Raw genomic sequence first — 21,490 nt, forward strand, 5'->3', positions numbered from 1 at the left:
AATAGTGTTCCTTTATTTAAAAATGCATGTAGTGTTTTACCAAAGAATACATACACTTTTAACATACACATTTAAATCTCTTTTTTGGTTGGCATGATGTTGCCACTTGAAGAGAGCTTGAGGTGACATGTCGTCTATTACACCTCCTGGGACCTACACGTGAAGCCACATTCATTCAGCCAAGCACCGGGAACACGAAGATGAATATAGCCTGGGTTCTTGCTTTGAAAGGTCTCACAGTTAGGAGAATGGTCCCTCCTAAATACAGTACAGTGTGGTACATGCTAACATTTAGAAATACACTAAACAACATGGCAACAGAGAAGAAGTATTGGATAGGATTAGGTAAACTTTGAGGCCATAGAGGTAACTTAGAGCATCTTCTTGCTCTGATGTTAGTCCAGATACACACTATTTACGCCCATTTATGAGGGAGCTTCAAGGGGCTTGCAGGCAGATTTGTGGAGAGGAAGCTCCATTGTTTACTTTTACTTTTGAGGCAGAGATGCAGGGGGTGACATTGCTGCTGAAGCCCTGCTTAGTTGGCTCCCCACCTCCTGTGTCAGCAGCCTTTCCACGTGTTTGGGTCCATGTGTGTCTCACACTCTAGGGCAGTGATCCTGGCTTCATACATGCGAGCCTTGTGATTTTACCACGATGGGGTAGACTCTGGTTATATACAGGCACCTTCCCAATAGGTCCCTAGACATCTGTGGGGGATCAGTCCTATGCTGTCACTCATGCTGGAGGAGAGGTGTGGGTGGCGGGGACATTCTCACCCTTCCTGGAAAGTGCATTTGACGTGATGCAAACGTCAACATGGGGAAGTGATAGGTACTGACTCAGGTTAACCGGACACAGAGTCTCTGAGACAAAGTAGAGGGCTTCTTATAGATTGCTTTTAGGAGACACACCTGTGAGAAAATAAGACGGAAAAAGGTGGTAGAAACTGATGAGCAATGATACTGCAGCTGAGATTTCGGCTGATCCCAGGGAGAGCTCTGGAGCTGGGACAGGCCTTTAGAGTTGTCCTAAGCTGAGGCCAGGGTGTGGTGGCTGTGTATTTACACCAGGCAGTCGCTGGTTATATGGGCTGCCTCCTGGGAGAAGCAACAACCTTGGATAAACCAGTTTTCTCCAGCAGAAAATTCAGCTCTGAGCTATCAGCAGCCATATGCCCAGTATAAGGGGGCTGGATGTTCAGAGAAAAGGAGACCTTGCGAGATAACAGCAGTATTCACTCCAGCCCACCTAGATCTGTGCCACTCAGATCTACTTACTTCTTATATCTCATCTAGAAACAGGGCCTCCAGGATTCAGATTGGTCTCATTTTCTAAGAATTTGAAGGATTGTTGGACAAACCATACCTCCTATTCTACAGTTGATTTTCTTTCTTTCTTTCTTTCTTTTTTTCTTTCTTTCTTTCTTTCTTTCTTTCTTTCTTTCTTTCTTTCTTTCTTTCATTCATTTTTTCTTTCATTCTTTCTCTTTTTCTTTTTTTCTTTTTCAAAGGAGTGATGGGAGCTTTGTTAGCACCCAGCATACAGGCCAATGGGTGGTTGACAGGCCAATGGTCAGACAGGCAGTCAGGAGCATGTGGGCAGGCGAGCATGAAGGTAGGCAGGTAGGCAGCAGGGGGACACTGTTGGTAGGTGTCCTGTGAAGGGTGTGGCATCCCTCCAGCTGCTGCCTGCTGGGGCCTGGGTGGGTGACCTAGAACTCGGTGTCCGCCACACGGAAAGCCGGCCAGCCTGAGTCAGGCACTGATGAGGCGTGAAGGCCGGCCTCCCTGTGTAGCTGGATCTCCTTGAGCGCGAATATGGACGTCGTGTCGGGGAGTGTGTGGATCTGCTCCCCGAGGCTGAAGAAGAACTGGTGCTTCATGGCATTCTCGGCCGAGATCCGACTGCGGCCTTCGAACCGCAGCAGCTTGGAGAGGAGATCGGCCCCATCGCTCTCCAGCCGGGGCGCGTGGCTCAGAAGGGCCTGGGCACGGTACTGGGGGAAGTTGTGTGCCTTGAACTCTTCGTTGGACAGGATGCCCGGCCATGTCTCCTCCGTGGGGGTCCCCAAGATGTAGAAGATGACGTGCAGCTGCTCCTCCACCGAGGAGCCGGGGAAGAGAGGCCGGCCCGTGGCCATCTCGTAGAAGATGCAGCCCACTCCCCACATGTCAATGTGGGTGGAGTAGTGGGTGCACCCCAGCAGGAGGTCGGGCGGCCGGTACCACAGCGTCACCACCTCGTTGGAGTAGGTCTTCATGAGGACAGACTTGGTCCGGGCCAGGCCGAAGTCGGCCAGCTTGAGCTCCCCTCTCACGTTGATGAGCAGGTTCTGCGGATTGAGGTCCCGGTGCAGCACCTTCTTCCGGTGGCAGTAGGCCAGGCCCCGGAGCAGCTGGAACAGGAACAGCCTCACGTTGTGCATGTCAATGACTTTCCCGCAGTCGGCCAGGTACTGCTTCAGGTTCTTGTCTAGGCACTCAAAGACCAAGATGAGGGACCTCTCCATGTAGATGACGTCATGCAGCGTGACGATGTTGGCGTGTCTGAGGTCCCTGAGCAGGCACACCTCCCAGATGGCGGTGCAGGGTGCCCCCTCCCCGTGCTCCAGTCGGATCTCCTTGAGAGCCACGAGGCTGTCTGTGAGCTTGCTTTTGCCCTTGTACACGGTGGCATGGGAGCCCTCGCCTAGCTTGTCCAGCTTGACGTAGGACTCCAGCTTCTCGAAGCCAATCTCGGACAGGCTGACGTGGTGGAGGAGGTGGCTGAGGGGCTTGTTGAAGATGGGCCTGTTGAGGGCCAGCTTCTCCAGGCAGCCCTCGGGTAGCTGGCTCCCAGCGGCCAGCGACAGGCGCTCGCTGATGTCCTCGGTGAAGATCTTGCACAGGGGATGTGTGTGCTTGCGCACCCTCACGGGGGACTGTTCCTCACCCGAGGATGCGGCTGAAGCCTGGCCCCTCTCCCCCTCAGGCCCCTTCTTTAGGTTCTGGTGTACAACCTCGGGTGCAGAGCTGAGCGGTACCCACGCAGCAGAAAGAAGGTCCCCGGGGGCGGCACGGGTGAGGGCCTTGCCAAGATCACTGCCACCTCCGCAGCCTCTGTCCTCGGGTCCCTCCTGCTCCGGGGAACTGCTGGTCTTGTGCATGCCCGGGCCCCCTTTGAGTGTCACTGACAGCAGCCCTTTGATCTTCATCTTATCCATGGCGACCGCTATCACTAGAAGATTGGCTCCTCCCGGGGTAGATTTCTGAAGGTTTAGTAACAGTTAGAACCCCGGGATCTGGAACAGTAACGGTGGGGGCACGTGCCAGCAACCCCAGGGCCTCGGGGCCTGCGCAGAGGCGCCTGGGGCAGCTCGAGGACTGAGGCGGAGGGATCTCCTCTCACCAGTTCGCCAGATGCCCCGTTCCCTAGCTGCTGGCCCGCTGGTCCGACCTCCGCAGAGGCAGAGGAGGAGGCAGAAGCGGAGGCAGAGGCGGCATTGCGCTCCTCGGACCAGGAGCGTGGCCACTGCAGGCCATGTCCAGAGCTCCTCGGTGCAAGCACTCGCGGAGGCTCTGAGCCCACTCACTGCTCTCCGGAGACTCTCAGATCCTAGGGACCAAGCACCCAGCGCCTCCTGCTACAGTTGATCTTGAAGCCGTAACCCATACTCACCAAGCTCCTACTCCACCATCATTCTAGATACCCTCACCTTTGCCTGATCCTTTTTACTAGTGATTATTCTGGTGGGGTTAACAAGACACTCATCCCTGCGGGGGCTCTGAGGCCCTGGCTACCAGGTTCTTCTTACCACACGGCTCATGTGTCTGTTAGAAGAAGGCTTGTGAGTATTCAGAGAGGCCTCAGTGCATAACTTTACAAAGAGATTCATTATTTCCTGTCCCCATTGTCTAGCAGCAGCCCCATCTTCTGTCCTGTGATTCCTTTCCAGGACAGTTGGCCTTCTGGTATGAGGAGCCCACTGACTGATGGCAGTTGCAGTTTAACATGTAATGGATTCTTGAGATCCCAGCCAGTGTTCCTCTTCTGGGAACCGGAAGTTGTAGGATTGGAAGCGTACATCCCCAAGGGGTATGAGTTGATGGTAAGTGGGCCCACCCTTCCACCCTTTTTTTCCTGACTCCTGCATTCTGCCTTTAGGGCACATAACGTGTGTCCGAACAATGGTATCTTCAAGTTGACATCTCAATATCTTCTTTAAGAGGCCATTCCACTACTTTCTTAGGCATGTGACAGCTGAGGGCCACATTACTGTGGGTTTTTTTTGTTTGTTTGTTTGTTTTTTTTGTTGTTGTTTTTTTTTTGCCATAAAGTGCGTCCCTTGCCTAAGGGCATGCAGGTTAAGATTTTATGTCAGCTGAAGATATCCTCTTTAGTCCTCAGATAGTAATTGGGTTGGCCAAAGCCCTATGGTTAGAAAAGCCAAGCTCATACTACATGAATTATTTATATTAGTCAAAATGAATCATTACATCTTTCAGGGTGAAAGGAGTTGAACCTTGCCACCAAGAGCCTAATCCATCTTCTTAGGATGATGTCAAATATGGGGCTCGGTTTTGACTTCCATGGCTAGTAGGTTGGATATTCAGTAGCACCAGTAGCTATATCAGCCTTGGTGATGGGAGTGCCTCGTAGGCCCATAGGGATCTTCCTTCCTTCTACCATAATCACCCGCTCATATGTCCATCACATCTGTAATAGGGGGCACGTAACAAATACTGGCTGATGTCAAATGACCGAGTCATTTTGTCCACTTGGTTGTTTTGTGTGTCTCTCATTGTAGGTGATTAACCTGCGATGCTAAAATCTTTTTGTATTCATTCCTACTTGTCCATCTAGATGGGCTTCCTGAGACATTGTTTCCAATCTTCCAATCTTTATCCTTTTAGGACTTTAGTCCAACCGGTCAGTCCCATAAAGATGCCCTAAGTCTATGAATATATTTATTTTGGGTCATGTGTCTCTCCACAAAATGGGAGGTAAGAGGCATCTCCCAAAATCCAGATAATTGGGAAGAGTCCTCCCTATTGCTCTCTTTCAGGATCACTCCTGACTGGGCTGCAGAGGAATAGCAGCCCATTTTCAGCTCATGCTGACACACCATGGTGACCCATCTACATATCAAGCTCAAACTTTTTCTGCCTCCATGAGTGGCTATAAGGGAGCCCTCCCCTGATCTCTCATGCCTAGCAATAGGTATGACCTTTGAGACAGAGACCTCAGTGCAACAGGGGTAGATGACACGGGGATTGAGATTATGGGCTAATGCAGTTTACTCGCAAATGAGCGATCCTGCTCATGCCTACATGAACCTCTCTCAGCTTATAAAGAATTGATGCTGGGTTGGCCTGACTTCATGACTTGGTGAGTATGACAGAGCCAAGCTCATCATGGACAGGTCTGGCCACATGGCCACTTGATACCATTGCTCACATATTCCGTTTTTATTAGGGCCTCGTGGCAAACCAAGTCCTGCCTTTCAAATGAAATGTCTGCTGCAGATGGCATGGTCTTGCTCCAAAAGCCTAAGCATCGCATTGCGATTCCTTTTGGGTCTTGCCATCAACTTTACTTGATGTCTTTTTCAAACACAGAAACCTCTGATACCACAGGGTCTGCCAGGTTGTGCTGCCAAGTGACAGGATGCATGTATCACATCTTGGACCTGAGGCAGAGCCCTGTCCAGGCCTCACTGAAAGCTGGCCACCTTTCATGTGCCCTGGTAAATGGGTTAGAGCAGTTTTCTAAGTATAGAATATGCTGCCTCTAGAACCCAAAGAGGCCTACCAAGGCACTGTGCTCTTTTCTGAGTGGTGGGAGTTGTGAATGTGGTAATCAGTCATTTATTTGGGGGAGAATGCCTTTCTACACCCCAGGCCATTGGAGGCTACAAACTTTACTGCTGTGGCAAGACCCCAAATCACAGAGTTCATTTATAGCCTCTGGAGCACATGAGCTTCATCAAGGCCTTCAACATTTCTGCCCCTTCTCGCTTATCTGCCCTCATTAGCATGATGGGACCAAGATGGTGGGCTAATTTGATAATCTGCGGAACAGTATAGATGGGTTAGTCTCTTTGATATTTGGGCAGGTTAATCAACAAAGCCCTGGGGCACAACTATAACTGCGAATCTATAAAAAACTGTAACTGATTTGTGGATGTGTACTGCTTTAGATCCTCTTTGAGAAATGCGGGGAAAAGAATGCATTTGCCAACAGAGATGTCTGCATAGCAAGTGTTAGAATCTTTGTTAATCTGCTCTGGTCAAAGGTACCACCTCTGGCCCAGTAACTACAATAGAGGCTGGTCTTTGCTTCAGTTAGCAGTCACCTACTGTCCTCCATGATGACCCATTTGGTTTTTGAGGTCCTAGCATTCCCATTGCCACCAGGAAGCCCAGTTCTGTAATGGCATCTCCTATTGCTGGTTCCAGCTGAAAGTTGACAAACACTACTGGACATCTTAATGATGCTGGTGTCCCTTTCCCAGCACATTTCTTATCTCTTTAGTAAATGGAGATGAAGCATCCATCTTATATAAAAATGGTTGTTTGAAATTTTAACCCTGCCATTTTGGCTTCTGTAAACACTTGCTTGATTAAATAATAAGGAAAATAAGACAATTCGCATTCCATAGAGGCCATAAACTATGTTCCAGACAGAATTGTCAGTGCTGGCACCAGGTCAGGCCTTGAGATATGGTCTCATGGCCTCTTCCCAGCATACAGGCCTTCTTTCTCAGAAGGCCCGGAAGTCTAATTCCAAATTTGGGAGATAAAGAACTAGAAAAAGTATAAATAGAAAAGGTTTCCTCCATGTTAGGGGCCCAGAATTTGAAAGACACATTATTTTTCTCTGGTCCTGGGCAGGATTTAATAATAAAATGTAACTCCCTTTCTCTAAGCGTGGCTTGGTTTCTCTCCGGTCTTCTAGCCTCCCATGGAACATGGTTAACTGACAGGCGTTCTGCCTGTATCCACCAGGTTGTGCCCACTTTTCTGAGCCTTAACAGGAGGGCACATTGGGGCAGGAATTGTGAAGGGTTCTAGCCAGGTCTTGTAGGGCACCTGACTCATCTGAAGCCTCTGCTGTGTTCACTACTTTTTATCACAAGGGATAGGACCTTTCTGCAGGCCCAGCAGGTTTGGGAGAAGCTGGGAGTTCAAAATTCTCAACTATGTCAATCCAGATAACCACATGCTCTTAGTCTCAGCGTTGTACTCTTTCTCTGGTGTGGCCTGCAAGCTGAGAATCCACCTTCTCTGAGCTTTGTTGCTCTCATGTGGTCCAGTCGAGCCAGTTCTGTGTGCTGATGGCCTTCTGCTGCAGGAGTTGGAAGTTTTCCTAAATGCCATGACACTCAGTCACAGCCACCAACTCCAAGGTCATTCTAGTTTCCCTCCCTGCCTCTCCAGTGTCAGTTCTTACCCAGCCAGTGCATCACCTTCCACTGGTGTCCTAACACTTGCCACTTTGCTAGACCTTTTGCAGTTTGTACTGCTAAAGCACTCCAGAGACTATCCATGCTATACCGACCACCAGTGATGGGGTCCTTGCTGCCAGCTGGCATGGACCTCCCAACTCCACTTCACAGCTGGCTTCCCAGGATCACTATTCTGCTAATTGGCTTAGATTGGGTTCCCCAGAAATAAACTATGAGATGGAGAATTTTATTGAGGGTTCATTGGGGATTACTTCTGGGAGAAATACTTGCCACCCCTCTCTTTTCCCCCCCTACCGCTCCCCCCCCAAAAAAAAAAAAAGTGAGAAGGGCAGGTCTGGTGAAGAAAAAGGATGAGGATGAGGAAGAGAAAGAGGAAAAAGGGAGGAAGAAGAAAAGGAAGAAGAGGAGGAGGAGGAGGAAGAAGAGGGGACAAAAATTGATCTCAAATGCAGTTTCCATTGAGGATTCCAATGGGGAGCTTTGAGCTAAGATGGCCTTTCAGTATTTCCTCAGTTGAGGGGAAATAAAGGGTGGGGAAAAAAGATGCTGAGCCTTCTATTCTCATGTGAACCCATTATTTGCCACAACTTGTCTCTTGGGAGGGGTATAACCTTGGGAGGCCAATTGCCCTCAGCAGGGGGCAACTCCCAGGGAGGGAGGCAGCCCTGAATTGTTAAAAACCCAACACTGGACAAATCAGCTGTGCTGAGGGACCCGAGGAGGACACTGATGTGTCCACTGCAGGCCCACTGTGCTCATGCTGCCCCTGGATAGCCAGGAAAGGATGGGGGGAGGGTTTAGGAAAAATGAGGAGCAATGAGAATAAGTACAATGTTAGTGGCAATGACAATGCCACACTTGTCTGAAATTATCGACCATCATTCTGTTTGATTTTGGGCAAGCTCTCCAGCCTTTTTGTGCCTACATCTCTTCAACTGTAGAATGAAATTACTAGTGAAATGATGCCTAGTATATTGTAAATACTGAAAAATAAACATTGCTATTGTTATTATTTTCATTGCTGATATTTTCAGCAGTATAAACTTATATTCCCTTCCCATCGCTGTCTGACCAGGCCCTTGCCTGCCTTCCTCCTGCAATGATTTCCTTGCTGATTTCCTCTCCCATTCCTGAAAGACTCCATGCCCCAGACTCACACTGTCTCCCTTCCTAGACTCTCAGCCCTCGTTAGCCTGTTGTAGAGCTACCCAAACCCGTCTCGTCCTCTGAAGGAGTGGGCAGATCATGTGCTTTTGATTCAAGGAGTCCAGGTCTAATTCTTAGAATCTTCACCGACTTAAGCTGTGTGACATTGGATAAGCCATCAATCATGTCTGCGGATTGCCTTTCTCACTTATAAGTTGGGGATAATAGCAACCTGTTCACTACCTTGTCATGAGGATTAAATGTGACATTGAGGTTAGATGCTCAGCAAACTGCCAGAGACACCTTAATTGCTCAACAAACAGTAGCTATTGGATCCAGTAGCAGTCCTTACAGTATCTAACCATTGAGTCATATAATGCACACTTTTCAAAGCCTAATGTGCTGGTGCCTGTAGGGAAAGCATGTCAGACTCACAGCCCATGGGCTGCATGTGGCCCACAATGAATATTTTTGTAGCCCAACCAGTTTAACAGTATGTAAGAAACATTTGAATGAAAATTTCATAACTTAATTTTTACAATATCCTGTTATACGTAAATATTAATAACGAACTACAACGTTTGCTAATGACGAATTACTATAATAGTGTTGCATTCATTTCCCTTATGCGCCTTAAGCGCAGGTGCACCATTTCTCTCCACTAATACTAGCAGTGAATACTTTAGCATTCGATTGGCATGCCATTAGTCTTGGTCTGACTTGCTTGGTGTGTGCAACAGGAAATAATTTTGCTTTTGGAGAACAAGAAAAATGGGTTTATTTGAGTTATGCTTATTAATTTGTGCGGTTATTCAGTGTCTGCTAAGTTAATGTTCAAGAAAAAATATTGATTTTTATGAAAATGTTCTATTATTTTACTAGAACATTTAACAATTACTCCTTTATTTCAGTCCTTTGTATTCAACACGTCTCTATCGAAATAAAACTAGGTTCTATGAATATTGAAGCTTTTGCTTTTCTGAGGCTCACATAAACTTAAACCTGTGTGTTTGGCCCGTGTTTGCCTTGGAGTTTGACATGCTTGCTGCGGGGGACAGGGAGATGCAGGAGCTACAGCATCCTTCAAGGATGACAGGAGTTTCGGAGTTTTCCCCAACCTGCCTCATGCACATCTTCCATCTCCGCCTCTCCCTCCTCGCCAGGCCCACCGCGCAGCCATTTGAACCTTTGTCACTTCTCTCTACACTTTCCTGCATGCAGTTAAAGCTCTCCAAGTAAGGTGTGAGCTGTTTGAGGAGAGAAACTCCTCTATTTCTCTTCACCTCCAACCCAACACAGAAATGGGCACATGCTCTGCGCTCTCTAAGGATCTGCGAAATAAGTTAATAAACGCGAGTTTGTAATGGTCAGTAACAGAGGCATTTCCGCTTTGCAGGTGAGGAGACCTGTCCGAGTCATCTTGCCGGCTGTGATGTAAAAATGTACCTCGTGCCTATAAGTGCTGTTTGGTGACATTTTTGTTTCAGTTTTGAATACATGTTATGTCTGGGTTGTGGTGTCAAAATACGTTTCTTACTGTGAACCATAGCTAAAAAAAAAAAAAAAAAAAAAAAAAAAAAGTTAGAAAAACACTGACAGAATGAATGACAAGGGTCCTAGCGCAGGCGCTGAGCCCCTGGTCAGAACCAAAGAAGACAGAGGGTATCAGGACCCCCACCCGGCAGGGGCAGCCTCTGGGTTCAGTGAAGCTTTCCCTGGCTGGTGCGGAGTAGACAAGACAGACGTTCAAGGGAAGGGGTGCCCAGGGCCTGAACAGACTCACCCACGTTACTCATCGTCCAGGCAACGAGTGGGCACTGTGGTCACACCACAAAACCGCGTGTGCCTTTCCCTCAGAAAGACACTAAGCACTTAGGGCCCTGCAGGTGCTCAAGGTTTCCCTCTAGGGATCTTGTTTTCTCTAGAGCTTTAGATTGTTGTAGAAATGCCATCACCTCTATGCTCCCCCCAGTTACTAACCTGAAAAGGTAACCTGGACTCAGGCCTTGGGAGACTTGGTGATAATTTCTTTAAAAAAATATTTTATTCTTGGGAAAGGGAGAGAGAGTTAGAAAGATCGGATGAGAGAGAAACATTGATCAGCTGTCTTCTGTACACCCCCCTCCCCCCACTGGGGGTGTTTCCGCAAACAAAGTACATGCCCTTGACCAGAATCGAACCTGGGACCTTTCAGTCAAGTGGCCGACACTCTATCCACTGAGCCAAACCAGTGAGGGCTGGTGATTGATAATTTCTTGGTGCAAGATTTATATACACAGCTTGACGATTATGGAGGGGAGCACAGGACCGAATCCGTGAAATGGAAATTGCGCTGGGAATTCCAGGACAGATGGCCTCCCGGTTTCCAGGAGCTCTGAGATGAAATTCAGTGTCCTGGGCCCATGGACCTGGCGAGTAGGAAGCGGGATGCCTGTGCTGCCGGAGGACACCCTGGGGCCTTTTTTCTGCACAAATGCTTCCCCCCTTCCATCGGAGACCCTGGGTCCAATGCCTGGCTGGCTGTTATCTGCACTCTCAAAAGAGCTTTAATTGGGAAGGTGAAATACAATATTAAATGCCCCTTTTGTGCCCAGTGAAAGGCCTCTCTGACGCTTAGCTTAACTCAAAGAGCTTAAATCAATAGCACCAGCCCATTTTTCTAATCACAGGGAACCTAACAATGATCTGGAAAGCCATTGCCGGTCTGATCTGTGGGACCATTAGGAGTTTAACTCTTGGAAAACAGCTCCCTGTCACTCTCACATACTGTTATCATATCAAATGTCACTCAGAAGGGTATCAAAATCCTTCTTTAGAGAGAAAGCGTTACAGAGGTTCTATCAAAATTACTCTATATGCTGATGAGCTGGCTGCTGGGGGAGAGCTGAGACAAGCCTGAGGCAGACGGAGGGATGTACTCTCTAGTTCAGGAAGTTTCTGGAGACACCCTAGCCTGGGGCCTGGAAAGTTTGCTTTTTTAATTTTATTTTATGGATTAAGTTATTTCAGTATCCATGTCCCCCATTGCTCCCTCCCTGACTCCCATACATGCCCTCACCTCCCCAGTGTCTTGTGTCCATTGGTTATGCTTATATGCACGCATACAAGTCCTTCTGCTGATCTCTTACCTCCATCCCCTCTCCCCAGCCTTCCTGCTGTGATTTGACAGTCTATTCGATGCTTCTCTGCCTCTGTATCTATCTTTGGAATACTATACTGCTTTAAAAAAGAAGGAATTCTTACCATTTGCAGCAGCATGGAGGGAACTGGAGAATATTATGCTAAGTGAAATAAGCCAGTCAGTGAAAAGAGAAATGCCACGTGATCTCATTCATTTATGGAAAATGAAGAACATTAAAACCTGATGGAAAGTTTGCTTTTATCCCCAGCAGCCGGAGCAACCCCGTGAGCTTGGGAGGGCAGACCAGCTCGGTCCTATTCTGGCTGGGACCCTTGGAGGACCCTAGGGAAGGCAGAATGCATTGGCTCCAGCAACTCAACCCCATTCATTATCAGAGATCTGTGATGACCCAGCCTTAGGTCACCATTGTTCCTTGTCTCTGGCCACTTGAGCTCATTATATGCCACTGAAGGACCTTTTGTGAATTGAAATTGATGCTATTATTTTATTACATTTTCAGAGAGAATCACATAACTGGGGAGGTGTGTGGACAAAGGGGCTAAAAAAAATAAAGGAGAGGACCAGGTAGAAAAGCTGGTGAAGGGAAGGAACAGGGTGGCCCAGACCCTCTGCACACAGGGCTCTGCCAGCTGCCAACCTCTGGTACAGCGAAGGAGAAACGAGTGTATCTGGGCTCGGTGGGCCTTGTCCCTTGTAAACAAAAATTCTAAGGCAAATTAAAAGAGAGTTTTATTTCAATATGATTTGTAAACCAGGCACGTGTGAATTGAAGACATGTTCCAAAATGTAGGAAATAGGGCTAGGTTTTTAAGAGCTGATGGACAAAGAGAAGGGTTACTAGGGGAAACAAGGCCACAAACTTCTATCATCTGTCTTCTGCTTGGTGGGCTGACTCAGTGGCCAAGCAAGTGGAGTTCTGAGATGAGAACATTCCAAGGGTAACACATGATTCAGTATTTATCAATGCCCTAGATCCAGTCTAGGCTTATAGGACAAAAGCTCTTGGGTTACTTATCAACAGAAGTCAGTCAGTACAAAGAGACTGTTCTTCGGCAGGCAGTTTCCAAGTCCAAGGAGCAGGGTCATGGTCTGTAAGCAGCTTCAAGTTCAAACTGCAAAAATACAGATGATGGGCCACAAATTATGATGTGCTAGCATTCTTATAAACCCTCAACCTATTGTGTCCTCACATCAGACATTGTTTCCTGTCTCTGGCCAGTACCCTGGGCTGTGGCGTCGGGAGTCCAGGGTCTTTCCCAAGCCAGGGCCACTATGCCCAGCATTTCAGAAACAAGCCTGCCGTGAGCCTGCATCTCAAGGGGAAGCACGCTCACTTGGTAGGAATGGAAATTCTCATTCCCACTTGACTTGCTTTAGGAGTTGAGTCTTTAGTCATACTCATGGGTTTTAACCCATTTGGCTGTCACACAGATAGTGCAAAGGTCAAAACACTGATTTTATATATTTGGAAATTTAGACCAGAGATGGTAACTGAACCCAACTGGTAAGTGGTAGCCTGCGGCCAAGCCCTGGCCTGGGGCCTCCTCTAGCTGAAACCAGACAACTAATGGGTCCCGGCTGCCTGTTACTACTTGAGCCAATTAAGCAGAGACAGGGTTGAATCATGTATGTGTGTTTATTCCAATAATGCTGGCAGTATGGGAGAGCAGCAGGTCAGCCACGAAAATCTGCTCTGCCCCCCTATAGAAGCCAGCTGCTTATATTGGGTAGAAGGACAAAGATGACACAGGAAAGTGGGCAAAAAGAATAAGAGTGGGTATGCAATAGAAAAAATAAAAGGGTATTACAGGCATAGGCAAAAGGAATAAGAATGGATATGATGGTTACAGGTTACAGGCAGTGCAGGCTGGGATTGCAAAGGGTGGGTGCCTCCAGGACTCCATTGTTTTGGCAGCAAGGTTGTCAATCTTTCCATGATGATAGGTAGTTCTCAGATAAGGAGGATGGACCACATTCCAAGATTAACTCCCAGGTCCCAGGGCATTCAACTCCCAGCCAGGTCAGAATATGCTTTCTTTAATCAGAACAAATCACGGTTAGCAGAGCATGATTAACATTTCTTATAACTATAGCTAGTCCCCACTATTTCATTTCTGTCCCTAACACAGCCTATGGGCCTATCTGTACAGACTGGCTAGGCTTTGCTCCATGTCCCAAATGAGACTCTGGTTCAAGCTTCGTCACCTATAAATTGAGTAACTGAGGGAAATGTCACAATCCCTCTGGTCCTCCCTTTCTTCTTCTATGAAATGAGGAGAATGTCTAATTTCAGGATTAAATGTATGTACTATTTCTAGCATGAGCTCTGACACTCCTAAGTACTAAATGGAAATGTTACTAATATGCTTCCTGTAAAACTACACCCCCCCCCCCAAAAAAAAGAAAGAAAAAAAAGAAAAGGGATCTTCAAAGAAAGTTGGAAACACAAAGGAGTGAGGAAATATGACCAAGTTCTGATGCTGATCTCTGTTGGAGATGGCTGCTTGGGGACATCAGGATATGCCATTGTTATGGGCACAACAATGGTATCTAGGTGGAGAGGGATAGTGATAAAGTTATAGCACATTATAAATAGACAAAGGTCAACCTTAAACAAAATCTGTTAGAGGTGCCCACAGACAGCCCAAGCCCTCAGTCCTAGGGGTCACACCCAACCTTCTGATATCAAATTATCAATGAGAACAAAATATTCTTATTCTACTGTATCTTCTCAAGTATCAATGTTGATGAGAGGGAGCAGAGGTATCAATAATTCAAAATAACAGTCAGCCAATGCGTCTTGTATGCTGTTCTTCTCCACCAAGCTGGAGAGGGACCTTGTCTGGCAATGGCTGCAGAACCAGAGTGCCTGTCACATGGTAGGTGTGTTAGGGGCAGAAATAGAATATTGGGGACTAACTATTAGTTATAAGAAATATTAATCATGTTCTGTTAACCATGATTGTTTTGTTCTGATTAAAGAAGGCAGATTCTAACCTGGCTGGGAGTTGTACCTGTGCCCTTCTCCCCCAGCCCCTCCCTTTCCCCACCTCCCTCAGACTTGGGAGTCAACCTTGGAATATGGTCCGTTCTCCTCTGCCTCAGCCCAAACAGCCTGTAATCCCTGTAACTATTATACCCATTTTTATTCCTTTTGTCTACTTCCCCATGCCTATAATATACATTTTGCATACCCATTCTTTTTCCTGTTTCCTACTCCATATAAGCAGCTGGTTTATGAGGAGCAGAGCAGATTTTCGTGGATGACCTGCTGCTCTCCCATACTGCCAGCATTATTGGAATAAACACACATACATGATTCAACCTTGTCTCTGCTTAATTGGCTCAAGTAGTAACAGGCAGCCTGGACGGACCCATGTGCTGTCTGATTTTAGGTGCTCAGTGAATATTCACTGATTGTTGAATAGATTCATAAAGTAGACCAGGTTGGATTAATAAGATTCTAGTATTTGATGTTGAGTAAGTTGACTTAATTAGAAGTTTTAGGGTCATAAAGACGTGCAGTCAGTTCTTGATTATTCTTGCTTTGGTTTATAGGTGCTCCTAGATCATCATTTAGCATCTCTCTTGCTGCTCATATGCTGCCCATTTTTTGACCATTTTGTTTACAACCTATATCTATGTCTAAGCAGAGACCAGTTCATGCCAGATGATGCTGTGAAAGTCTTAATGTTATGCCCAGATTTCAAGATTCCCCAAGGACCACCAGGCAGCCGAGTCCGATGCAAAAACAAAAGAGCCTTTATTCAAACTCGAGCCTGGTCTCCCTGCCTCTATTGATGCAGTGGCAGAATGCAGAGAGCCCTGAGCTCTGAAAATGTAGTCCTTTAATAGGGTTTAGGGTTGGGTGGTGGGGTGATGCTTGGACCACTGAGTTGGCTGGTTCTGATTGGTGGGGTGAGGGCCAGGGTCCAGTTATGCTGGGTTACTTCCCTCTGCATTTCTATTGGCTGATTTAAGGGTGGGTTGGGTAATTGATACATTTTGTGGTTTTTCTCAGAAAGGGGTTATGTCAGAGACATAGTTACACAAAATGGAAAATGGAGTCAGTCCTGCTCTGCCCTTGAAAGAAGGCCTATGTGCTGGGAAGGGGCCATGAGACCGTATCTCAAGGACTGGCCTGATAACTTTATCTGGGGCACAGTTCACGGCCTCTCTGGAAGCATCCTCCAACATTCTCACTCTCTAACAAGCTCTAGAAAAAGCCTGCATCTTGGGAAAGTTGGGGTGGTTGGGTAAGTGGGGTTGGAGGTGGTCTGTACCTGGCCATCTATTTTCCATGGTCCTCAGAGCCAGATAAAATTGAAGAATGAAAGGGAACCCACACTTTCTTATATTCTTCCATGAATTGAGAGCACTGGCCATCTGTCTGGGGCCACAGTAATTGAAATTAATTGGATTTTAGAGATAATAACATTTATGCTAATGTGAATATTGAGAGGAAACAATAGTCTAGGAGATAAGTACTTAGGAGAGGTGGGGCAGGAAAATTTGCAGTCTCAGGAGAGATTAGGAACCCTGAAGGGGGAGCTACTGGGGTAGGGATGAGGGACAAGAAGTTGTACTGGCACTAGGATGGTTTAGAGAAGCCAGAAAGGGGCAAGGTGTGGGAGGAGGGAGAAGTAGGAGGACCTCTTTGGATGTTAATAGTCATGTTAATAGTGCCAGATGTTCCTTATTGAATCCTTTCTATGTGTCAAGCTCTATATGTTTTAAATTTATGTCATTTTATCCTCACAACAAACTCATGAGGTGGGTGCTATATGGGATTCCTTATTTTATAAAAGAAAAAACCTAGGTTTAGAGGGGTTTTAATAACTTGCTTCAGGTTGCTTGGCCAACACATACGCAAAATAATTTACTTTTAACCTCTATTCTATACCACTTCTCATTTTCCAAAGCTGGCAACAAAAGAGCCAAGAGGATCAGGAGAGGTGAAATTCTGAAACAACCTAAAGAGTGTGATTTTTCCTGAAGGAGGGACCTAGAACCAGAGAGGATGAAGATCTGTTAGATAGCAAACCTTTCACAAGACAGGGCCTGGCTTTGTAGCTTTGTCCCCGACTCTTGTACCACAGGCAGTGGTCTGCCTGTAGGGGTCTCCATAAAAACAGTAAAGTGTGTGTGTGTGTGTGTGTGTGTGTGTGTGTGTGTGTGTGTACATGCCCTGTGTTTTGGAAGGAGGATCCATTAACAAATGGTGGACTGCCTGAGTATGGAGCCAATTGATCTCACTGATGAAGCAAAGGTAACCTGAGTGTGAGCATGTGTTGTAGTAAAATATATAAATGTTTAGAAATGCTTAAAGAATGGGAGAAGAGTTAAAAAAAAGTTTGAGTTAACTTTTCTTAAAATTTAAAGTCTGATATTAAAGATATATTCCCCACTGTCCTGAAGCATGAGTACCCAAGAGATAAGGAATTTAATTGACGCAGCGTGACTTGTGTCAAGATAAACACTTGAGTGAGGGACTTACTCTCTTTAGCCCCTCTCGCTGTGTTTAAGATTAACATATGTGCATTGACGTAAATCGTTGGTAGCTACCTGAGCTGCTATGGATACAAACAAGCTTTAAATATGGACTCCTGTCAGCCAACGATGCTAGTCTTGTCGAAACATTACAAAGGCCCGTCCCTTTGTTGGTCTGACAAGCAACACTGCTCCATGCTCCTTTTCCTGCCAGAAGACAGAAGAATGGCCAGTAATCCCCAACTGAGATTGGACTGAGCTCTTGGGAGAAGAACGCAGGCCCCCTGCACCTGGACCAGACCAGCCTAGCTGCTGGACCACAGAGGACAACACCACGGGGATCCCTAACTAAGTTTGTACCCGCAGCTGCTCAGGAATTTGTGTGAGTAATAAAAAGCTGTGTGATTTGCAATTGAATATGTTTCATGTGGTGTAATTCCTCCGGCAGTTAATTGAATTAATTTGCGTATGCTTAAACTTAAAATTAAAGCCTTTGGTCTTTTTGGGTTAAGCCTGCCCTCCGACCTGCTGATGCAGAGCAGTCTCTCCATCAGCAACTACTCAAATGTCCCAGTTCCTGCAGGGTTAAAGTTTATCTCAAGGGATGCCTTAGATAAACTCCCCAGATCCTTTCCCGGGATCTTCTTGGGACAGCTTAAAACCACTACCCCATCCTGATCTATAGCTAATTGACCTTTGAACGTGATCTATACTGTGTGAAAACGTCTGTAAACTTTTCTTACCTGTATTGAGCTAGAAGGGGCTTAGTGGAGAGGACAGAGAAAGATGGGCAGAGAGAATGTGGTCTTGGAAGAGAAGCCCTAGATCACATGAGTGATGGCAGCAAGAGAGGGAGGGCATCTGGGCTGTGACTGTCCTGCTTGGAGGCCTGCACACTATTCTGTTCCCTGAAGGTTAGGCAGCTGGAATTGTTGTCCACCTTGGAGAGAGACACCTGGGGCCTTCCAAGATACCTCAGCAGAGTGTTGCAGTGCAATGTGGAATGGAGAAATTTTATAGATAGAGTTGGACTTAAATTAAGCTTAAACATTCACCAGTTGAGTGACCTTAGGTAAGTCACTTACCTCTGTAAACTCTAGGATTCTCAAGTGCCAAGTGGGGATACCAATACCTGCCTTTCGAGTTCTCTTGAAGTTTCCAAATAATGACTCAAACCACTGCCTATTACAGACATTTCATGTAGAGGGGTGGTGCGGGGGTATGTGTGTGATGTGCTTATCTTTTGACCAGCAAATTTAGGATTCTTCTTTTTCCTGATTTTTAGTATTTTTTCCTCTGTATTTTTAAATAAGTCCCCTGAAATCTGAATGTTGACCTCCCAACCCTATTTCACTCAGATTTAGGTCAACATTCAACTTTTTTGCTTCCCAAAAGGAAGGCTATGTCATTACTAATCCATTTAGACATTTCTTTCCTTTCATTTCTGAGCCTTTTTTAGTTACTTATACTTGAAAAGGTCTAAAATGTACCTTTAATCTTCTTGTCATACAGCAAATGGCCATGTCCAGTATTCCTTTATAATATAAAGATTCTTTATTCAGTATAATTTTATGCTACGGCAATATGGAAATACTATTTTTTTTCTATCTAGGTTAAATCATGGCACTCTTCGTGCATATTTGAGAGAGATGACAAAATGGTAGTGAGATTAACAAACACTGAGCTTATTAGATCTGGTCTGAAGTGGAATGATCCTTTCACCGATTTTAAAGTCATGGTATGTATCAGTGTCATGAAATCTTCTTGGCTGGCCTTCCAAATCATTAAGAAAGCCACTCACCTCTCTGCTCATCAGTGTCTGAAGCCTGGAGATCCCAGCACAGCTGCCTGCCATCCCCTCCACCCCTGGACATGCCACTGCCTTGTTCTCCCATTCCCCTGGGTCTTTGTCTCTGGGAAGCCTTACAGGGGCCCCACACATCCCATCTGACCTCCCGAGGCATAAACACAGCACCATAATGACAGTCAATTAAGTAAAAAGGCTGTCTGTCCTGACACGGCAGAGCCCTGAAAACAGTGATGACTGCTGGCCACTTAGAAGCAATGAAAAGCATCAAACTGGGGAGAAATTGCAGTGCTGCTCTTAAGTTCAATTTTCCCGGGAGCTCAATTTTCTAGCTTTGCACTTTCCTAGGTAAATCACATTAATAGAGGCGAAGGGGGGTCGGGGGAGATTGGTGGTAGACAGGCAGACGGTCCTTTGGAGTGAGAGCATCTCGTCCTGAGCAGTGAGGGAATAGGTACCAGGTACTCTTGTCAAGCAGGTATCCAATGGTACGAGAAGCCCTTCCAATGGAAGTGGGAACAGAGTCTTCTGCTGGCAGAGAGCATCTTCATTATTGCTGCCAGGGTGCCTGTTAACTACCCCATCTATCATTTGTTCAATACCTCCTTGAAATTAGCCAACTGCATATTACAGCAGAGCTCTGCTGTGCCAGTCTCCCCTGAAAGCATTAAGCTGTCGGCTGTTACGGCTGTTACGCATTCCTCCCACCTGCCACTGCCACCCCTTTTGACTATCCCATTAATGACCTTTCACTTGCATCGGGGAACAATGAAGCCCTTGGCCAATTATGTGAAATTACAGGTGCTCCGTAGGTGCCCTGGTCACTGTTTACCTTTTCTGCTGAAGCAGTGGGCTGAGTGGATTTATATTTCAAACATTACTTGACTTTTGCCATTTCTGGATGGAAGCAGCAAAATTGTAGCTGACACAATGAGCCTACACCTTTGGCTTAATAAACTGGCTCATGCCCAACCCAGATGAAAGTATAAAGTCAATCTGGACAGATCCCTTTAAGGAATCCTTTTGGCTCATAAGCCATGAGGGGAACAGGACATCTCAGAGCATAAGAAACCTGCCCTTTCAGTCCCAGGAGGCTCTGCGGCAGCACATTTTGAGATTATCTTTGGCATGCCTCCCCTGGGAGGCTTCTCTTATCACAGAACTATTACCACAATTATATTGATTCAGGAAAAGGTTTGCTTATACTTTTGAGCTCAACAAAATGCCTACTAATCTCCTAGGAACTGACACACAAAAGAAGAGGAAACCAACACTGATGGAACATTTATTACCAGCCAGGCACAGTGCTATGTACATTTATGTTTTTTTATTATTAATTTCTTTATTGATTAAGGTATTACATATTTGTCCTCAACCTCCCATTCCAATCCCCCCACCACCATTCATGCCCCCACCTCTCTATTGTCCTTGACCACTGGTTAGGCTCATATGTGTGCGCACAAGTCCTTTGGTTGATCTCTCCCTTTTATCCCCACACTCCCTTTGAGGTCTATGGCTCCTTATCTCTGGGTCTGTTCTTGTTCATCAGTCTATGTTGTTCACCATTTCCCCTAGATGAGTGAGATCATGTCCTACAGGAAATATACTTATAAGAATAAAAAATGAGACAAGCAATAATCGTTATCCTGAAAGGCATTTGAATCAGTCTGTAGTGAGCTTCTTTCTGGGCAACCTGAAAGTTCTTTTGAGACCCAATTTCAATGTCAAACGGTTCCTTATGTGTACATGTCAGCAATGATATTTCAGTTCTGGATGGTGGGCAAATGGTGGTAATGCAGGTCCAACCCTCTCTGGTTTGGTCCTGGGCAACCTGCAGTGATACACAGCTGCTGACTGCTATTACGTTAAGGCGTTTGTATGTACATTTATGTTAATTCCCACCTAGCCCTGCAAAACAGGCATGAAACCTGGTTTTATAAATGTGAACTCTGAAGCATGGATAGGTCAAGAAAATAATCCAAGATTAAAATTCTAAAGACCATTACTTTTCTCACGCCCAAGGAGGCAGTATTGAGCCAACTGAGAAAAATGTACTCAGGTCTTGACTCTGCCACATGTTAGCTGAGCTACCATTGGAAAACCATTTATTCTCTCTGTGCCCCAAATTTATCATCTGCATAATAAGGAGAGGGATACTGTTCATTTCTAAGATTGTTATGAGATTAAAGTAGACATCATAGCAGCCTTGGGCCCATGGAAAGTAATCAATGACTGTTACGATTTCTTCTTTTTACATATGCTATTCAGGGAGAAAGCTAAAAAAAAAAAAAAAATCAAAGGAGAAGACAAGATATACTCATGTGAAAAAACGGGGAACATAAAAGCACTGAATTTCACAACACCATTTATTGATATTATATATGTTTAAATGGCATGGTACAGCACTTAGTAAAAAAGCTTATTATTAAGGTAATACATGGGTAGCACAAACACT

General features: G+C 46.0%; 1 protein-coding gene across 1 annotated transcript; it reads right to left on the minus strand.

Annotated features, from left to right (window-relative positions):
* Positions 1-1,714: 1,714 nt before the first annotated feature.
* On the minus strand, positions 1,715-3,205 carry LOC311622954 (cyclin-dependent kinase 16-like; the record flags this gene model as incomplete). Its single annotated transcript, XM_084884477.1, has 1 exon — positions 1,715-3,205. The coding sequence occupies one exon, from the start codon at positions 3,203-3,205 to the stop codon at positions 1,715-1,717; it is 1,491 nt and encodes a 496-aa protein (XP_084740603.1).
* Positions 3,206-21,490: the final 18,285 nt, after the last annotated feature.

This window comes from Pipistrellus hanaki (assembly GCF_964339955.1).
Source record: "Pipistrellus hanaki genome assembly, chromosome: 5".
Classification (NCBI taxonomy): Eukaryota; Metazoa; Chordata; class Mammalia; order Chiroptera; family Vespertilionidae; genus Pipistrellus; species Pipistrellus hanaki.